The sequence below is a fragment of the Terrapene carolina genome, unplaced genomic scaffold, assembly GCF_002925995.2.
Source record: "Terrapene carolina triunguis isolate 2854851 unplaced genomic scaffold, T_m_triunguis-2.0 Scaffold88, whole genome shotgun sequence".
Lineage (NCBI taxonomy): Eukaryota > Metazoa > Chordata > Testudines > Emydidae > Terrapene > Terrapene triunguis.
This window is the reverse complement of record NW_020664439.1, coordinates 42591396-42610834: the sequence shown is the minus strand read 5'-3', so window position 1 is coordinate 42610834 and position 19439 is coordinate 42591396. Positions and strand designations below refer to the sequence as shown.

Sequence of the window (19439 nt, the reverse complement as noted above, 5' to 3'; positions counted from 1 at the left end):
TCTAGTTGTTATGTCAGGGGACTGGTATTCAGGACATCTGGAAATTATTCCTTCTCCTCTCTGTTCCTCCATTTCTTCATCTGTGAAATGGGGTGTTGTGAGTTTTGACTCATGAATGTTTGGAAAGCATTTAAGATCCCTGGAAGGAAAGTGCTGCATGCTTCTGGGGCCATTATGCCAGCAGGAGGAAAAGGAAGTAATTTGGACAGTGAAAACGGGCAATAAAATTTGCAAGCAGTTTTCTGAAATGACTCATAGATTTTAAGGTCAGAAGGGACCATCATGATCATCTAGTCTGATCTGCACATTGCAGGCCACAGAACCTCTGACTGTATGATGTTTTTTGCTTTTCTCCTGTTCTGATAAGTGACATTTTCTTTCCAAGTGCACCACGAGGCCAAAGGTCGGTGTAGGATAATGGAGCGTGGACGCATCAGGAGAGGAAAATGTCAAGAAATAGAAAGAGGCAAAGCGGAAGCATTACAGTTAAAAAGTGACATAACAGAGGAGAACACACCAATAACCAAAGCAGCCCCAAAGTCCTTTCGGCTAAGGGCACGTCTTCACTACCCGCCGAATTGGCGGGTAGCAATCGATCTATTGGGGATTGACTTATCGCGTCTAGTGAAGACGCGATAAAATCGATCCCCGATGGCTCTTCCGTCGACTCCGGAAATCCACCACGGCAAGAGGCGGAAGCGGAGTCGACGGCGGCGCGGCAGCGGTCGACTCGCCGCCGTCCTCACAGCCAGGTAAGTCGACCTAAAATACGCCACTTCAGCTACGCTATTCACGTAGCTGAAGTTGCGTATCTTAGGTGGACCCCCCCCGTAGTGTAGACCTAGCCTCCAATAAGGCAGCACTAAAGAGAGAGGGTCTAAGCTGCAAAATCCAGTTCTGGATTTTGACTCCAGAGTAGGGTGACCAGGTCACCACACTAAAATATTGGGACACATTGGGGTGCCATCAGCCCCGCCCACAGTCCACCCCTGCTCCTCCCAGGCTCTGCCCCCACTCTTCCCCAGATCCCGCCCCCTCCCCGCTCGGCCCCCTCCCACGACGCCCTTCCTCATCTCCCGGCCCGCCGCTGGCTTGCTGCGTCCCTCTTCAGTCCCCCACCCACCGCTCGCCTCCTCACTCCCCCGGTCCGCCTGCCGCTCGCTCGCCGCTCGCCTCTTCACTCCCCCACCCCCCACTCACCCCTACGATGCCGACTTCTCCTCTGCCGGGTGGGTGCTCGCTCACCCCCTACCTCTTCCCACCCTCACTCCGCCCCCATTCCACCCTCTTCCCCCAAGTCCCCGCCCCTGCCCTGCCTCTTCTCCACCTCCTCCCCTGAGCGCGCCGCATCCTCGCTCCTCCCCCCTCCCTCCCGGAAAGCGCTAAGTTCCGCCAAACAGCTGTTAGGCAGCGGGAAGCGCTGGGGGGTGTGTGGAGAGGGGAAGCGGCACACTGGGGGGAGGAGGGGAGAAGGAGGTGAGGAGGAGGGAGCTTGGCTGCAATTTTTCCCCGTGGGTGCTCCAGCCCCGGAGCACCCACAGGTCAGCGCCTCCCTCCCGCTCGCCTCCTTACCCGAATATCGGGACAAATGGCGTCCCGATCGTACATTGATCGGGATGCGGGACAAAGGGTTAAATATCGGGACAGCAATTCAGTTTGGGGCTGTTTGAACCCTTGGTTTTGTTTTGGGCCTTTTTCCCTCCTCTGTCTGCAATCATCTCAGTCCTTGTGGGATCTGTCTTCTCTTTCCATTCTCTTTCCTGGCAAAGGAGAATACTGTAGTACTTATGGTGCTATCCCTGTGGAGCATGGGCATTACTCAAACGATTGTTGATTTAGGGTCCACTCCCTTTAAATGCTAAGCACCCTCAAATCATTGACTTGCAGGATCTGGTTCTGACTTATGATTCTTTTGATACATCTAAAACATGCTACATGATGCATGTGTTTATTGATTTCAGTTTGTTGTTCTGTTCTGTGAGCTCAGGGGAGCTAGATTTGATCCTCTCTTGGCGTGGACGAAACCCATGATGGTAACTGCAATATGTATATATGTAAGGATGTCCTGCAGAACGCTGTCATTTCCCTGTGTAGTGATGGATTTTTTTTTTTGCTCCTGCTAGTACTATAAAGAATGGCTCATCAAGATACAGTACACATTAGAAGAGGGGGTTTGATCAATAACAGTGACAAGACTATATTGGGGTAGTCTGTGTTGCTCAATGGATTTGACCTGGGCAATACAAGCAGTGCGGCTACTGTGCGGACAAGTAGTGAGGTTCTCTCACCAGGTTGCATAGCTCATGGAAGGAAATGTCCTACTTAAACGCAAGTAGGTATCTTGGCATTGACCTCTCTAGGTCCCAGTTCTGCTTTCCTGACACCCTCAAAACTGCCCCTGAAGTCAATGATCTCCCTGATCTTTTAAAGTCATCCAGCATGTATCTGCAGGGATGCTGGTGTCTGGATGAGAAAAAAAGTCACCATCAGTATCCTGAAAAAAGGAAATACTAAAGAACTAAGACCATGAATGGAAAGTGGAGTTTTAATTGCATCTGGCCATACTAAATACTGGGCCAAATTCTGTTCTCAGTTACAGCAACATAAATCTGGAGTAATTCAATTATAGTTACATGTTGCAACTGACAGCAGAATTTGGCCTGTTGTGTTTTTTCGGGATTATAAGTGGGTGCAGAAAGGTGTATACACCTGATGCAGAACAGTGTGTTTGTGCTTTTACAAGTAAAGTCATATAATAATCTCAGAAGCATAAAATTTCCAAGCATATTATGGAGGCAGCAGTAGCAACACCACAGTAGTTAAGGCTGCACTAAGCATTAAGCTATGAGGTCCTCCATTGTGCTAGTGTCCCTCATAAGATGTTTTGGCGAGAAAAGGTGCTACAGAAGCTGTAGTTGTTAAACCAGTCACGCTAATTTCTGTCCCAGGGGAAAGACGCAGTGAGAAGTGATGTTTGTCAAATAGAAATGAGGGCGTAAAAACCCCCTTGAGTGTCTGAACACTGAAATGGGGAAATACAAAGAAAAGAAAAGAAAGGAAAGTGAAAGTTGTTTTTTTTTTGAGGTCACTACTAAATCTCTACAGTACTGTAGTTCAGTATAGCACACTGAGATATTTATAACATTGTAAGTCAGAAACCACCATAAAACGTACTGCACCCCAGTGTTCTACTAGTCCTAGGATAGCTACAAGTAGGATAGCAACAGAAAAGCCAGGGACTCCTTCCCTTTTCATCCTCAGAAGTTCTGGGGCACCGATTTTCTCAGTGGCTGAATCCTGGAACAAAAAGGTCTCTGAAATACAATTGCAATCCTGCGAACACTTAGGCCATGATTCTGGCCTTAGAATCTATGGAAAATTTCAGTGCAAATAAAACAGTTTCTTTGAGTGTTTTGGGGGTTTTGACAAAAATCTGAAAATAACACATTTTCAGGTTTTGGATGAAAATAGAATGTTTTTCACAAAATCTCTCATGGGAAAAAGTTCCAACAGAACATTTTAGCCCTGTTCGAATGCTAAGTCCCATTGAGGCCATGTGCCATTAAAGTAAATCACATGCCTTAAATGTTTTGCTGAATCGAGGTTTTATGCACATGCTTTGCTTTACTCATATGGGTTGTGTCCTATTGATATTGATGCAACTACTTGTCTGAGTCAAGTTACTTGTGTGCTTGAGTGTCTGGAGGATCGGGGCCCAGAAACACACAGAAGTGAGCAAATTTTCTCACAAGTGTGGTCCCATTGAAGTCAGTGTCGTCGGAGTTACTCCTCGGCCTACTTGTTCGCAGGACAAGTGTTTGCAGGTTTTCAGTCAGTTTAGAAATGCCACCTGCCTTCTGAAGCTGGCAGTTAATTAGTCCACAGGTTTATTTTATCATTTTATAAAATACTTTAAGACAAAGTCATCTGGAGGTAGGTGGGTGCAGCTCACGTCGAAATCTGTGTAAGTTGTGTCCTCTCTCCAGAACTGAATTTGGCTCCTTGAAAGAAAAGATCCAGGGCTCCAAATCCTGAGCTGATGTAAATCAGTGAAACTTCCTTGTCTTCAGTGGAGTCCTGCTGATTTACACTCACTGAGTATCAATGAGTCCCTAAATACCTTAACAAACCTGGGCCCTAGCTCTAGGGTGACCAGACAGCAGCTGTGAAAAATCGGGACAGGGGGTGGAGGGTAATAGGAGCCTATATAAGAAAAAGACCCAAAAATCGGGACTGTCCCTATAAAATCGGGACATCTGGTCACCCTACCTAACTCAGAAGTGTTTATTTGTCAGTGTTTTTCAGCCACCGTTAAATCAGTCATCGCAGAACAGTTCCAATATTTTTTCTTTTAAAAATCCACATAACCCATCTATTAAACTGTGCCATTTTAACTGTCCCTGTTCATCTCTGTGTGGTTTGCAATTGTACTTACACTAGTTTGGTGCTAAGTTGTTAATTGGTACTGGTTCCCCCCTGCAATAGTAAGGGTGGTGTATCGGCAAATGCTTTAAAAATATATTTTTCTATGCATGTCACTTACTAGATGTACATTTCTTGGCAACTGACCTTCTTCCCCTTTTTCAACTGCTGCTTTGCTTTGGACCTGTATAACCTCCCCTGCTTACTAACCTCTAATCCTGCCTTGCACTGCATCTCTTTGTTCTCCCAGATCCAGAATCTAAAGAGAGAGAAGTTACCCGTCGCTTTTCCCTTGCCTCCTCCATCAGCACCACAGTCACCACATCTGCTCTGACCAAAGGTACGGTCATGCTGCCTGCTAAGCGAGCCTGTTTCCCCTTCCTGCTGATTGTGATATATCTACTGCCAAACACTTATGTTTAAAGAATAAGTCCGTACATCAGGCTCAAGTCTGATATATGCAGAGGGCTGCAGAGGGAGAGTGATCAGGGCCGGAATATGTCATCTGCAGAGAGAGATAGTCCCAGCTGGGACTATGTATCTGAAACATATGCATACATATGGGACCTGATCCCCTTTCCATTGAAATCAATGGGAGTTTTGTTGTCGACTTCATAGTCGATCTGGATGAATATACCTCAAACGAGTCCCACCAATATTCACAGAAATTGAATTTGCTTTGCCTGAGTCTGCACCTGTTTTGCATTTTCTTCTTGTGAATAGTCTAACAGACACATTCCCTGGCAGGAATGTTCATAGAAACAGTAGACGTGGATAATAGACAATACGAATGGAAGTAGTCAGTTTTGAGCTCACAAATGCAAGGGTTTGCACAAGAAACATGATGGTAAGAGTCATGTTCACCCAACAGTGAGGAAACTGAAGCGTATCACCATGAGATGTGTGGGTGCATTCAGATCACCTAGTCCTCACAACAAATCACTCCAGAACAATTTATAGGCCAAGAGCTATTTGCAGAAAGTATTCAGAGCTAAAGAAGAAACTGGAGAAAACCGTAAGCTGGGATGGCCAACCTGAGCCTGAGAAGGAGCCAGAATTTAGCAATGTACATTGCCAAAGAGCCACAGTAATACGTCAGCAACCCCCCATCAGCTCCCACCCCTGCTCCCAGCGCCTCCTGCCCACTGGCAGCCCCGCCGATCAGCAGCTCCCCCTCCCTCCCCGCACCTCCCGATCAGCTGTTTCGTGGCATGCAGGAGGCTCTGGGGGGAGGGGAAAGGGAGGAGATGGAGCGAGGGCATGGCAGGCTCAGGGAGGGGGTGGGAAGGGGTGGAGTGGGGGCAGGGCCTGTGGCAGAGCCAGGGGTTGAGCAGTGAGCATCCCCTGGCACATTGGAAAGTTGGTGCCTGTAGCTCCAGCCCTGGAGTCGGTGCCTATACTAGGAGCCGCATATTAACTTCTGAAGAGCCCCATGTGACTCCGTAGCCGCAGGTTGGCCACCCCTGCCGTAAGCTGTTTGCGGGCAATTCGCAAACAGAAAAAGCAGCTACATTCATTTAGTAAAATTCTTTGCTACAGTTCTAAATGGGATCAAGCCCCTTATTCTTAGCACAGTTGGCTTCGAGTTGCATTGAAGAATATGAGCTAAGCCATTGCCTGAGCAAAGAGATGATGAGCTCCTGAAACCTGTGCTAGTGAGGCTCTGGTTGTAATGGGCATGGCGAGGAGAAAGAGCTTTTCATCTGTTTTCCTCATTCGGACTGTGGCTCCGGAGCGAGAATCCTGATTGCCGTTTTAGCTGTGGGTAGGCTGGTGCGATGTACAGTGTGACTGGGTAAGAGAAGAAATGGGAAAACATAGCTGCACAGAAGAGCAGAGAGGGGACGACATATCCCCAACATTGTTTTGTGGATTGGCTTATTGAAGAAAACATGTATAAATGATAATGAAATATCAGTTGCATTGTTAGAGTTTTCAATCCAAAAATCGTCACGGAGATTCTAATCAAAACAAGATTGGTGGGCAGGTTTCTTGGCCGGAAGGTGAGAAATGAAACCCGATTCTTAAGGACTTTAAGAGATGCAAGGCAGAGTCAATGATTTTCAAGTACATATTTTATTGCTGTCAGTTACTTTAAGGAAAGATTTTGGGTGACATGCCCAAAGCATAAACTTTGCCTCGCCCTTACCCAAGTACAGAGCCAGTCAAGATTCTCATTTGCTCATTCAAGGGCCACTATTTGCCATTGTTCCCTTATCCTCCCTGCTAACAGACTAATCCCATCATATCATCTCACCTTGGGGACGTGAAGCAGGGCACAGGATGACTATCAGTAAATCAATTTGCAAGGGGCACCCTGCAACCCAGAATACAATGGCATCCTCTCTTATTCAAGAGTATACCTCTGGTACATTCACTGATCCAAGGCAGAGCCGTGTTGAGGTGGCTCTCAAAGCTGTGTCTTCCCTGAGACATTTGAATGGCCTAGTGCCACCAAACAAACAGGAGACGAAAGTCCATAAAGTTGGAGCCAGTTACCTTTTCTCAATTGTACTTAAACTGTAAATGATCAAAGCTGCAAGAGGGGGTTTGTTTCTTAGTGCAGATCACAAAAGTGTTTTTCTTCCCCTTTTACAGAATTGCTTAGTGGGTTGCTTTGGTTTTTTGGATTTTGTTTGTTTAGTTTAGTAAATGCATTATCCTAAACTGTTTACACTGGTCAGTTCCAGCCATTCCAGATCATGGTTCTTGCAAACAGATCATGGGAAAACATGTTGTACCTCTAACTATATTTATAATCTTGTGCATCTGCAAACTTCACACAGGTCCCCTGGGTTCTGCAGTTAAAGTCAAGAGACATGAAATAAAGAGTGATCCAACTCCCCTGGGGTTTGAAGGTACAAGTATTGGCATCATGCATGAAATTCTTCTCCATAGTTCATTGACACCATCCATCTCTCTTCATCACTGATGGTAGATTACATTAAAATCCACAAGGATTTATGAGTTTGGTGTCTCAGTTTATGCTCGTCACCTCATTACTTGAGCTATGTTTAAAGAGTCTCGTTTAGGGATGGGCCTGAATCGAAGCCCCAGGTCCAAACTCCCTTTGGGAAGGTGGTGAAGGTCCAGAATCTGGACCCAGGGCCAAATCTGGATTTCTGACATCTCTCTTGCTTTCTTTCTGTATAAGGGTCAGAGCCCTCTGACTTGGTGGAGACAGAGAGTTATTCCAAAGCAGAATCTGGATCCCATTTGGGTCCTTCTTCATCTCATCGACCCAAAGTAGGAGAAATTAACTGCAGGTCTGCCCAGATGGGAACCCTGCTGACACCGTATCAAGGGAATGGCACTTAATTGGCATTAAGTGGGGTCAATGACATTCTGCCTTAGTTTGAATGTAAAGTCTCACTGAGCTGCACCGTCACATTAAAGAGGAGAGGGGCACTGACAGCATTAGATAATCCCTATGCTGCATTTGACCTGTAAACTCTAGTCTGGCCATTCCTGTCCCTTTCCATTCTCCCCAGACATCACACTCGTAGTGGTAGCAGGTGGTATGTGCATGCTGCATAGAGAGAAGGCTAGACTCAGGCATTTTTGTCCATTAAAGGTGCAGTGTTTTGTTTCATTCAAGCAGAGTTTAAGGCTATTACCCCCAGCATATTCTTCCACTGGGGAGAGACAGATCTGAATTGAACAAATGATGCTAAACAGTTCCCAATTCAGGGAGGGCTTCGCCACCATTACTTGGACCAGCACCTGCTCACACGGCACAGGGTCCCCTTTTAATGGTTAATGGCTGGCTGTGACAGAGCTAGGTCATAGAGTCAGGGGACAGGGAGGACTCATGAGCCAGGGCTATCCAGGGAGAGGTAAACTGCAGAACGCTTCCTTCATCTGTGCTGCTCTGCAGAAGTCTGCGTAGGCAAGGGGTGAGTGGCTGGTCAGTGATGGAACCAATCCGATATTCGGGGCCAGCTGCCTTATCGACCCCAGCAGAGGAAGTTGGACTTCAGAGGATGGAGGAAACAATCCTGGGTACAGTCAGGGAGCTGTGGTTCAGGGCACAGATGAAAAAGGGGTTGTTCAGTTTTCTTCTCCCTGGGGACTCCAGCTCCCGAGTGCAGGATCATCCTGATCCCCTACTGGGTAGCATACCCCGGCACGCTGAGTCTCTCTGAACATGAAACAATGACCATTGTCACATCTTTACTAGTGGATGCCGCTGCTTCCAAAGCGCCACGTGAGATACAATTAGTAACATTAAGGGATTGATTTTGCTGTGAAAAACCCTAAACCTCCCCAACCAAATTGCATCGATTAGGAATTATTTCATTCATTACTGGTTGGGAGGAACAATTTATGGTTTTTATGAGTCCATTTGATAACGGTTGCCATTTGGATGGTCATTAAAAACCACCCAAAACAAACTCTAGGAGCTACAGAAGTATTGCAAATGCTTCAAGGACAGTATGTTAAGGGGAAAATAAGGAAACTTTGGAGGAATGGAATACTGCACCATTCACCTGACAGTTATTTTTCAGACAATAAATGACATCCACATTTCTCTTTGGTTTGTTCTGTTTGCTCTCTGCACATCTCACATTGCATCTGTGTTTTAGTGGAATGCGGATGTGATTGCAGCAGTGTTTGCATTCAAGAGATAAAACTTGCTCTTTTTTTGGCAGTAAAGGAATACATTTGGTAGTGGGTCCATGTTCAGTTTTTCACTTTTAGGAAGAATCTCAGTAAGTGACAAAATTCTACTTCCTGTCACAGATGCTTTTGAGAACACCATCTTAGCCCAGACTAAATGTAATGCCGGTTCCATCACAAGACCAGTTCCTAGATCTGCTTCACAGACAGGTAAACAGAATTAAAATGTTCACAGTGCTTCATGTAAATCTGAGGGTACTTATGACTATGTTAAACAGTCTTTACTTAAGCTAAGTCCTCATTAGTTCCTCTCTCCATTCTTTTTTAAAGGAAACATTATTTCCTTTGAAAGAAACGTAACCATAAGCCCAGGTCACTGCAGAATGTAGAAATAATGGACCAGATTCTGATTTTATTTAGTGGATTCAGAATAACTATTTTAAATTAACTCTGGAAAGGTCAGAATCTGGCCTGAGTTATTTTATAACATCTCTGTGCTGTCTCTGAAATCCTGTCATTGCAATGTTAATTAGCAGAGAAAAGGATGGATAAGGTGATGGAGTTATTGTAGGAATCTTTATTGCTGGGAAGTCTTTAAGTATTACAGTGAACATCTTGACTCTTGGCTGTGAATGACAATGGCATGAGATCACCAAGGCTCCGTCTGCCCAGGAACTTTGTGTGTGTGTGTGTGTGTGTGTGTGTGTGTGTGTGGCTATAATCTAATGTGTGAATTTAAATCAATAGTTTAGTTTATTTAGCTCAGGAAGGGGTTTAAGCTAAACCAAAAAAGCCACTCTTATATTGGAAGAAGAGTGTCCACCCAGGGGGTTATATTGATATAACTATATCGGAATAACTGGTAAAACTTTCCCATGTCAACAAGGCTTCTGATGTACCTTCCTGAATTGTTCCAAGTCAGACCACTCCCCATTTTAAAATATCTCTCTAAGCTTGGTTCTCCAGATCAGTGCTTCTAGCCAAACGGCGTCTGTTGCTTCGAATGATGGAAGAACAGGGTTAGAAGCGTGGCACAGCGCCTTGGCTGACCTAGCAGCTAAAGAGCCAGTAACATTTGGAAGAAGAGGGACTTCAGACAAATGTGAAAAGATTTGGTCTAACTTTTTCGCAATCTTTGATTAATCGCTAACAGATGGAAATCAAGATATCACTCTGGTGTTCCCTCCCATTCCGTTACCTTTCTGTTCTTTCGCCTTTCCCTCCTCCCCCCATTTGCCACTTATTTGGGGGGGAAGGGGATTATTTCAGTAACATATAAATAAAGAAACCCTGGTTCTGGGTTTGCATTGTTTTAAACCAACTTTTGCTATAGAGTGTGCATACATGGCTGGGTCATGCATAGGTATATTGTGAGAGCATCTGACTTTGCGTCTTTTCTTTGCCATGGGACTAATTTGTGTTCAGTAGGAGTAGGGTGACCAGACGTCCCGATTTTATCGGGACTGTCCCGATCTTTGCTTGTTTGTGCCGCGTCCTGACCGATGTTCGGTCGGGACGCTGGACAAACAAGCAATTTTGCCCTCTGCTCTAGCGCACAGGCGGAGCCTGGAGGGGCTTGCGGCCCCCCCCCCGCCCCGACTGCGTCCCCTCCTTCCCCCATTGGATCCCTCCCCAAATCCCCACCCTGGCCCCGCCCCTGGCCCCGCCCCCTCACTGCCCCATTGGATCCCTCCCCAAATCCCCGCCCTGGCCCCTCCTCTTCCCCAAGCACGCCGCATTTCTCCTCCCTCCCAGGCTTGCGCTGATCAGCTGTATGGCGGCGCAAGCGCTGGAGGGAGGGGGTGACACCAGCGTGCGTGGCGCGGCCATGAAGAAGGTAGGGCCAGGGCGGGGATTTGGGGAGGACAAAATTGCTTGTTTGTCCAGCTTCCCGAGCCGCGTGAAGGTGGGAGAGGCCGTGGGACGCACGGCCGGGCCTCCAGTGCCGCGCCCAGACCCCGCGCCTGAGGGGCAGAGCTGCCGCCCACTGGCCCCCTCCCCTGGGGCAGCTGGCGACCCCCGTGCCTCGAGGGCTCCCGTGTCCCCTGGCCCCTTTGCCCAGCTGTTGTGCGTGCCGTGCCCTGCCCCGAACCCCCCGGGGCCGCAGTGCAGGGACAGGCCGCGGGCGGGTCGGCGCTACAGGCCGTTCTTGTACGTGGGGACAGACTCGCCCCACGCGCAGGGCAACTCGGTGGGGTCACAGCGGCCGCAGACTGAGCACGCCCCAGCCGCTCACTTCCTAATCCCGGGGTGCTCTGTGCTGCAGGGCAGAGCTGCCGCCTGCCTGAAATGCTGCTGTCTGAGTGGGCGGGATTGCACCAGCTGGGCACCTTCCCCTACGGGGGGAGGTGGAGACGAGGCGAGCTGGTGCGGAGGGGGGCTCCGGCGGCTTTTTTTTTGCTCCCCCCCCCCCCCCGCGTCCCGATATTTCACCTTTATCATCTGATCACCCTAAGTAGGAGCAATGACCCACAAGCTGTAAAAAGTTTGAATCTGTATCCAAGCTACCTGCACCTCTTGGATCTATTAACACGAAGGAAATGTCTGCTGGGCCCCTGCGTGGGTTCTTCCCCCTCTCCCCCACCTGTTCAGAGGCTGCCCAGTGCCCTTGTGAAGAGTAGTGTCCCTGCTTCTTCTTAGTAAACACATACTCCACACCTGTCTGAAAGGGGGTGGCCATGGCCCCGCCCACTCCTCCGCACCAGCCCTCAGAGTTGGCCAAGCAGGGGGCACATTATACCCTGTCCCAGATTGGCAGATTTGCCACTCCAGCATGTACATCCCAAGAGCCTCCTGGGGGACGGAGGGGGCTTCTGGATGACTGAGCCAGAATTCCTCTTGGGATATAAAATAACACGATGTCTTGACACCCCGTCGCGTGTCCGAGGGCACTAAGACGAGATGGTTGTGTCTGGGCTGGAAATCTGCCTCTCACGTTAGATCCCTGGTATTTCTTGTTGTGGCAGTGTTGGAGAGAGCCCAAGAGAATCCCATCTGGCAGGATGAGGTCACTTCTGCTTCCATGGGTGCATGCAGAAGAATAGCAGAGAGAAAGGTGAAACGGTTTCAAAAAAGAGTCATTCAGTTCAGGTTCAAGTTTTGGGCAAAGGCTGAGGCAGGGTGGGGAGGGAGAGGCAGCGAATCTGTTCACTTGTTCCTACTGTTAGTCTCATGAATGTTAGCCTGAACGCTGGCCGTTTTTCTTTGATACGTATAAATCCATGGCAACTTCTCTCCCTTTGCACCACAGTTTGCAATGGAAAGCAAGTCACCGAGGAGAGAACTTTTTTATTAATTTAAAAAAAAAATTGCTGAGTGCTGGAGCATTCCGCATTAGTGCTCACTTTCCTGGTGCAGCAACTTGCCATTTGTGAGTGTTGCCCTGGAAGGCATTAGAATGGCTCAGCTGTGTGTCACAGGCTCTGTACTGCTAATAGAGATACTCTTTTACCTGAACTATTAGTGGCCTGCACAGGAAGATCTGAGTCCAAAGCTGTGAGGTTCCAAGTGGCCATGTGCAGCATAATGACAGCAGTGAAATACTAAGTGGCTGCAGATGTGTGGCTGTTATACATTTCTCTCTTATGACATTACAGTATATTTACTGCCATGTATAAAAGCAAGAGGAACCATTCAGTTGATTTTGCTTGATATCAGATGTACACTACCCTGATCAGTCAACAAAATGTATTCACATTAAGCATGTAAATCAGACCATCTCTTCTTGACACCTTAGCTCTGTTTGTCTCAGTGCTGTGTCAAAAGACCTGTGCCTCCTGTTGTTCTGACTCCTTTCCCTCCCTCACAACTTCTGCCTTTGGCATACGTGCCAGTTTTTGGAAGCTGTTTGGGCATAAGATCAGCTGAAGGTTGGAGTTGGGTGGACTGTGATTCAAACCCCTTTGGCCCCAAATACTAGGCACACTGGGAGGTGAGGTAGAAGCTTGAAAACTGAAACAGACACAGCCCACCTGAAAAGCTCCTGAAAAACCCACAGTGGCTTTACAAAGACACCATTTGCCATAATTCTCTGCTCCTTGTCCCCTGCATTCTGTGATTCTTCAACTGAAGATATTTAGCAATGTGAAATACATATGTAATATGGTGGAGGGCGTGATGGGGGGAATCTATGAACTGCCTCTTTAAATGTTTGAGTCCTCTAAGAGCGGATGCCCTGTAGTTAAATCCTGTTATTTCATTTCCTTTGCAAAGGTTGGCCCAGCAGGCAGATGCCCTCGCTAGACACCTTTGAGGATTTCGAAGCCATCCCATCCAGCACGGATGAACTCTCCAACTCTTCTGACATGGAGGAAGAGGCCAATCCTAACAATGTAATTCTTTTCACACCCGCCTCATTGTAAGCCTAGCCCGGAATGGGCATAAACTGCAGCGTTTGGATCCATGCATTTCCGATGTTATGGGGTGTTTTAATGAGGGGGTTTGGTTTGGTTCTAGGATGGCTGCAAAAGTTCAGAACTGGAACAGGGTGCAGGTCTCCCTGAAGTTCAGGGTAGTTCACACATTCTTGGTGTTGGTTTGAGACCATCTTAGGTTTTCAAGAACCTTAAGATCTAAGGCTCGGCTACTGTATGTAGGTATAAGATTTAGCAGTGCCCAGAATGCCCATCCAGCTTGCACCTCTAGTATTTCACAGTACTGGTAGCACCACCGCTCTGTAAACATACTGACATGCCCGGGAATTGCTTTGGGATGCATTGAATTCTTCCCTAGGTTGTTTTGCCAGCCAGAATCACAGAAAGCCTCCCTCACTTTTAACCTCCTGATTTAAATGATGTTTAAATACATTAGATACAGAAACAGGGGGAAATAGCATCGTCCCTCCCCCCAACCCCTATGCCTTTTTTGGTTCCCAAAACTCAGAAGGGTCTAAAAGCAACAGTTATTTTGCTTTTCTCCAAAGTGAGAAATCATCCCAATGATTGGAACAATATGTTGTCAATAATATTACACCCAAGCTCAGATATTGTCAGTTTCATCCTATAGTCGGCACTGGTGAGGCCACATATGGAGTATTGCATCCAGTTTGGGGCCCCCCACTACAGAAAGGATGTGGACAAATTAGAGAGAGTCCAGCGGAGGGCAACGAAAATGACTAGGGGGCTGGGGCACATGACTTACGAGGAGAGGTTGCGGGAACTGGGGTCATTTAGTCTGCAGAAGAGAAGAGTGAGGGGGGATTTGATAGCAGCCTTCAACTACCTGAAGGGGGGTTCCAAAGAGGATGGAGCCGGGCTGTTCTCAGTGGTGGCAGATGACAGAACAAGGAGCAATGGTCTCAAGTTGCAGGGTGGGAGGTTTAGGTTGGATATTAGGAAACACTATTTCACTAGGAGGGTGGTGAAGCACTGGAATGGGTTACCTAGGGAGGTGGTGGAATCTCCATCCTTACAGGTTTTTAAGGCCCGGCTTGACAAAGCCCTGGCTGGGATGATTTAGTTGGGGTTAGTCCTGCTTTGAGCAGGGGATTGGACTAGATGACCTCCTGAGGTTTCTTCCAACCCTAATCTTCTATGATTTTATTAACTATCTCAGCCCCTGCTATAAACCCTATAAATAAAGCAGTGAGGGGTGCTGATTCCATTCTTACTTATACCAGTTTTGTACTGGTCCATTGACATCAATGGGCCTTACTCCTGATTTACACCAGCATCACTGAGAGCAGAAGCAAACCCAGGAATGGAGAAAGAAGCCCTTAACTACAGTACAAGTTTATTTATTTGTTTGGGCTCTTACACAGCGCCTCTTTCTGTCGCATCTGGGAACCTCAAATTCACTTTAAAAATAAGTAAATTCAAACACATCTGGATCACCCAAACTGATGACTCAGTAAAGTCAAACAGAAACCCACTGTCAGAGTGATGGCTGATTTATTAATTTGCAGCGTTTGAATAGGCCAGTGAGTCCTGCACTGAGACCTGAATATCACTAACCTCACGCGCTCACCAAAAATAAAAGAATGAAAAAGCTACAACAGTCCCAGAAGAATAAATCTCTGCAATGCCTAGCTCAGTACGTTAACCAGAAAGTCTCTCTCTTTTGTTCCTCCCTTCATAGTAACTGTACGCTGTATTGTTTCATTGGTTTTAGGGGTCCAATCTTTTACGGGTAGAAGGCAGTTATGAAACCTGTTTCCCAGAGTCTCTCACTCTAGAGAATGGAGATTTCGTGCATTTTGTACAGGAAGGAGAAAATGGACAATGGTAAGTACAAAAGCGAAAATAGCAGCTGGGACAGCTGTAACCACATGTAGGAGGTGGAAAAACTAATTAGAAGGATCTGAAAACATCTGCAGAAACGAAACCCAAAGCAGGAGAAAACCTACAGAAAATAGAGAGAACCCCCCATTATATGGTCTGTGGCAGAGTCTAACATGGCCTAAAGATGGGTTGTTATGTACAAGGGATATATTCTCTCTGTGATACATGCACATAACCCATTTGCACCAAGGAGATACATCGGCACCATTAACAACAAGGAGTCTGGTGGCACCTTAAAGACTAACTGATTTATTTGGGCATAAGCTTTCGTGGGTAAAAACCTCACTTCTTCGGATGCATAGAGTGAAAGTTACAGATGCAGGCATTATATACTGACACATGGAGAGCAGGGCACCATTGTACACTTATACCAATGGGACCATTGTATGCCTAGCATCTGCAGCTCCTGTTGAAGTCAAGAATTTTTGCTGTCCACTGGCTCAGCACCTCTCTGGATCAGCTGTATATTGAGGGTAGTATGAGGTTAACATGTATTTGAAAAGTTGCTGTGTCAGATGTGGAGTCTAAATCTAACCACCGAAGTATGAAACAGAGGATTTTAGTCCTGCTTCCAGAGTGAAAGGGTAATTAATCCCTGGAACAATTTACTAAGGGTTTTGGTGGATTCTCTATCACTAGCAATTTTTAAATCAGGGTTGGATGTTTTTTTTAAACGATCTGCTCTAGGAATTACTTTGGGGAAGTTCTCTGGCCTGGGTTTGCAGGTCAGACTGGATGATCACAATGGTCCCTTCTGGCCCTGGATTCTATGGATCACAACCCAGCTTTAACAAAGGGGTCACTACGAATACCCCCACAGTTTAATGAAGTAATCTACTAGTAACTTTTCTGAGTCGCAGCAGTGTGATAGGAGAGGCTCCTCTCATCACTCAGCAGTGGTGCTGCGTGACTTAAGTGCAGTGACCTTGGCTGGTCCCACCTAGTCCTCTTTGGCCAGTAGTGGCTGGACATGAGGCATGGGTGGAGAGAGACATGAAAACAGAAAGGATGGGAAACAGTTGGGCCTCTGGCAGGGGTGAGGAGCACCCGTCGGAACAGAGGAAAATATACCGATGGCTGCATCCTGCTCTCACTTACATCAGTGCAACTCCATTGGCTCCATTGCACCAGAGTAACTGAGAGCGCACTTTGCCCCCAAGGGTTTGAATAGAGCTGGAGTCAAAGGTGATGTGCAAAGTGGGATAAATTAGATTCCCTTGCTGTCACTTCGGCTGCGTCTGCACTATGAGCTATGGGCGTGATTCCCAGCTCACACAGACATACTCGCATTAGTTCTCGTCAAGTGAGGATACTAAAAATAGCAGCGAAGCCCCGGCAGCACAGGCAGTGACTGCAGCAGCACAGGCTACTGCCCTGAGTACTATAAGAACGGCCGTACTGGGTCAGACCAAAGGTCCATCCAGCCCAGTATCCTGTCTACCGACAGTGGCCAATGCCAGGTGCCCCAGAGGGAGTGAACCTAACAGGTAATGATCAAGTGATCTCTCTCCTGCCATCCATCTCCACCCTCTGACAAACAGAGGCTAGGGACACCATTCCTTACCCATCCTGGCTAATAGCCATTAATGGACTTAACCTCCATGAATTTATCCAGTTCTCTTTTAAACGCTGTTATAGTCCTAGCCTTCACAACCTCCTCAGGCAAGGAGTTCCACAAGTTGACTGTGCGCTGTGTGAAGAAGAACTTCCTTTTATTTGTTTTAAACCTGCTGCCCATTAATTTCATTTGGTGACCCGTAGTTCTTGTATTATGGGAACAAGTAAATAACTTTTCCTTATACCAACCCGCCTGAACCCTGTTGGCACGTCCTCGGGGTGCCGAGCTTAGCACGAGAATGTCTCCACAAGCTGGGAATCATACCCCTAGCTCACGGTGTAGAAATAGCCCTAGACTCCCTGAGGCTTGGACGCCCTTAGACCTCCTTATACCCACTTACTGATGAATGATGGTCAGGAATTCTAAATTGGTGTAACTTGCATGCCAAGAGGCTGGGATATGGTGTAAGTTAGAGAGTGGTTCCCTATAATTGACCTCGTGCACTGTCCTAGTAGTTCCCTTTCCTGCCACACTCTTCTTTGACTAGTCCTGGAATGTGGGAGTTACATTCAGTGGGCCAGGTTCAGAGGTGATGTGTAGGAGATGGGGTGGGAGTAAGTTTCATGTTGGGAGTCAGGTGTGAGGGGGGCTTAGTCAGTGTCACATTCAGACTGAAGGGGATGACAACGTTGTCAGATACCGTCATCTTAGACACCTCCTGGAGCCGCCTCTGAATTTGCCCCACCATCTCAAAAACATTGGCCGGATCCAGAGTGTCAGTACCACACACTGTGTCTTTGCAGTGAGCAGATTCAGAGACCCTGTAGCACAGTCACACCCTCAGGCTGCTGTCCCTTAGCACTGGCCCTGTGCACAGGTGCCCCAGAATTGGAAGAATGCTAAGGTGAGCGTTACATCACCACCCTAGCAATCTACACCTCCCACCCCTGCTGCCCTTTGGCCGTAGCTGAGGAGTTACCCCCGTAACGTGCATTTTCATGAAGAACTGTACCAGTGGGAAGAGAGGTGAGGAAATGCATTGACTGTTCACTCTGAATTTCCAGGTTAGTAAAGAAGCTGGCTTCTGAGAAAAGCGATTGGGTTCCTTCCAGTGTGTTACAGCCAGCAGAAGACGATAGTAACAGTATCCTTAGGAAGAACAATGCAGGTAATAAAGACAGTTTCTAATGGTGTTTTAGAAGCTCCCTGATTTTCCCTTTTTGTTTAATGAAAAGGTACTTTGGCACCTGATCAAACATACACACGACAGTACAATATGTATTCAATCTAACTGTCTCACTAGAGCAGGGCTAGAGGTGGCATTTCAATCCCAGTTGGAGTTCAGGGTTCACACCCACGATCAGGGCTACACTTTGGATTTGATGACACCAAAATCTCATGAGCTGTTGTTGCGGAGCAGGTGCTCTCACAATATTTCCACCACTTTGGGCTAACGTTTTTCAAGAAGGGCTGCCCCGGTGAGATTTCAGTCAAGCCAGAACTAGAAATAGTCCTTTTCCAGTTTCGGATCTGATCCAACACCCAAACCGTAGGGCAGTGATTGGATTTGGAGAGTTGCAGCTGAGCACCCTCTGAAGATCAAAACATTACAGTTTTGGCCCATCTCTATAATATCAGGCTGAATTCTGCCCTCAGTTACATATTGTTTCTAATGCAAGATGTAACTGAGAGCAGAACCTATCATGAGCCATTTACTTGAGATCTGAAAGTGAGAGCAAATGATGGTTTTGTTGTTGTTGTTGTTTTTCAATTTGCTAAGATTTAGGAAAGCACTTTTGAAAATTAACAAGATTTTCTTGCTGCAGTTTAAGAGAAACACATGGTAGTTAAAGCTGGATCCTAATGAATCAGTGTTCCACCTAGACCAATGTCCTGCTGCTGGCACTAACTTATAACCAATGCTCCAGAAGAAAACCAAAAACATATGGTGTACGAAGCCAATTGTTAAAGGGAATTCCTTCCTGACCCTACCTGATGATCAGCTAATGCCTTGAAGCATGCGGGTTGAGATTAGGTTTTTTAAATTTTATTTTACTGCTGTGTACTCTGGGATATTAATAACAAACCCCCATATTGTAGCTTACAAGTCCTTGAGATATCACTGTAGTGACAACATGTGTGTGTTTGTTTTTCAGAAGTGTACAATGATACATGCAGCACGGCCCTGGCAGACACTGAAATGAAGGAAAGTGAGCTGGCCAGAAGCTTAACGGCAGAACAGAGGGCTGGGAGTTGAACTGCAGGACAGGTTTTCCTCAGGACTCCTTCCTCTTCTTTATTTGTTTTGGTGGATGCTGGATCAAGTCACCTTTCCCACAGCTCTGAGCTTCAGAATTCATTCCAACCTCATTGACAGGAAAGCTGCTAGGTCCACGGCATGAGCTGAAAAACTGAAGGAGCATTAAAAATTCAAACGGCATCAAAATCCTCTTCAGCATTGAACAGAAAAAAATGCTTCTCGCATTGTTTATTGAACCATTTGATAGGATGTGGCCTAAATTAGGTCGACAGCAGAGTGGAAAGTTACTATGCACTCACCT

The 19439-nt window shown here is 46.9% G+C and overlaps 1 protein-coding gene across 1 annotated transcript in view; it reads left to right on the top strand.

The window, feature by feature from the left end:
* MCF2L2 (MCF.2 cell line derived transforming sequence-like 2) overlaps nucleotides 1-19268 on the top strand; it is a 227558-nt gene extending 208290 nt beyond the window's left edge. The window contains exons 28-34 of the mRNA XM_029911105.1: nucleotides 4673-4762; nucleotides 7209-7280; nucleotides 9166-9252; nucleotides 13255-13373; nucleotides 15151-15263; nucleotides 17943-18046; nucleotides 19035-19268. Of these exons, the coding sequence (XP_029766965.1) occupies nucleotides 4673-4762; nucleotides 7209-7280; nucleotides 9166-9252; nucleotides 13255-13373; nucleotides 15151-15263; nucleotides 17943-18046; nucleotides 19035-19135 (686 nt within the window). The 3' untranslated portion in view covers nucleotides 19136-19268. The remainder of the gene's footprint in view (nucleotides 1-4672; nucleotides 4763-7208; nucleotides 7281-9165; nucleotides 9253-13254; nucleotides 13374-15150; nucleotides 15264-17942; nucleotides 18047-19034) is intronic.
* The last annotated feature ends 171 nt before the right edge of the window (nucleotides 19269-19439 follow it).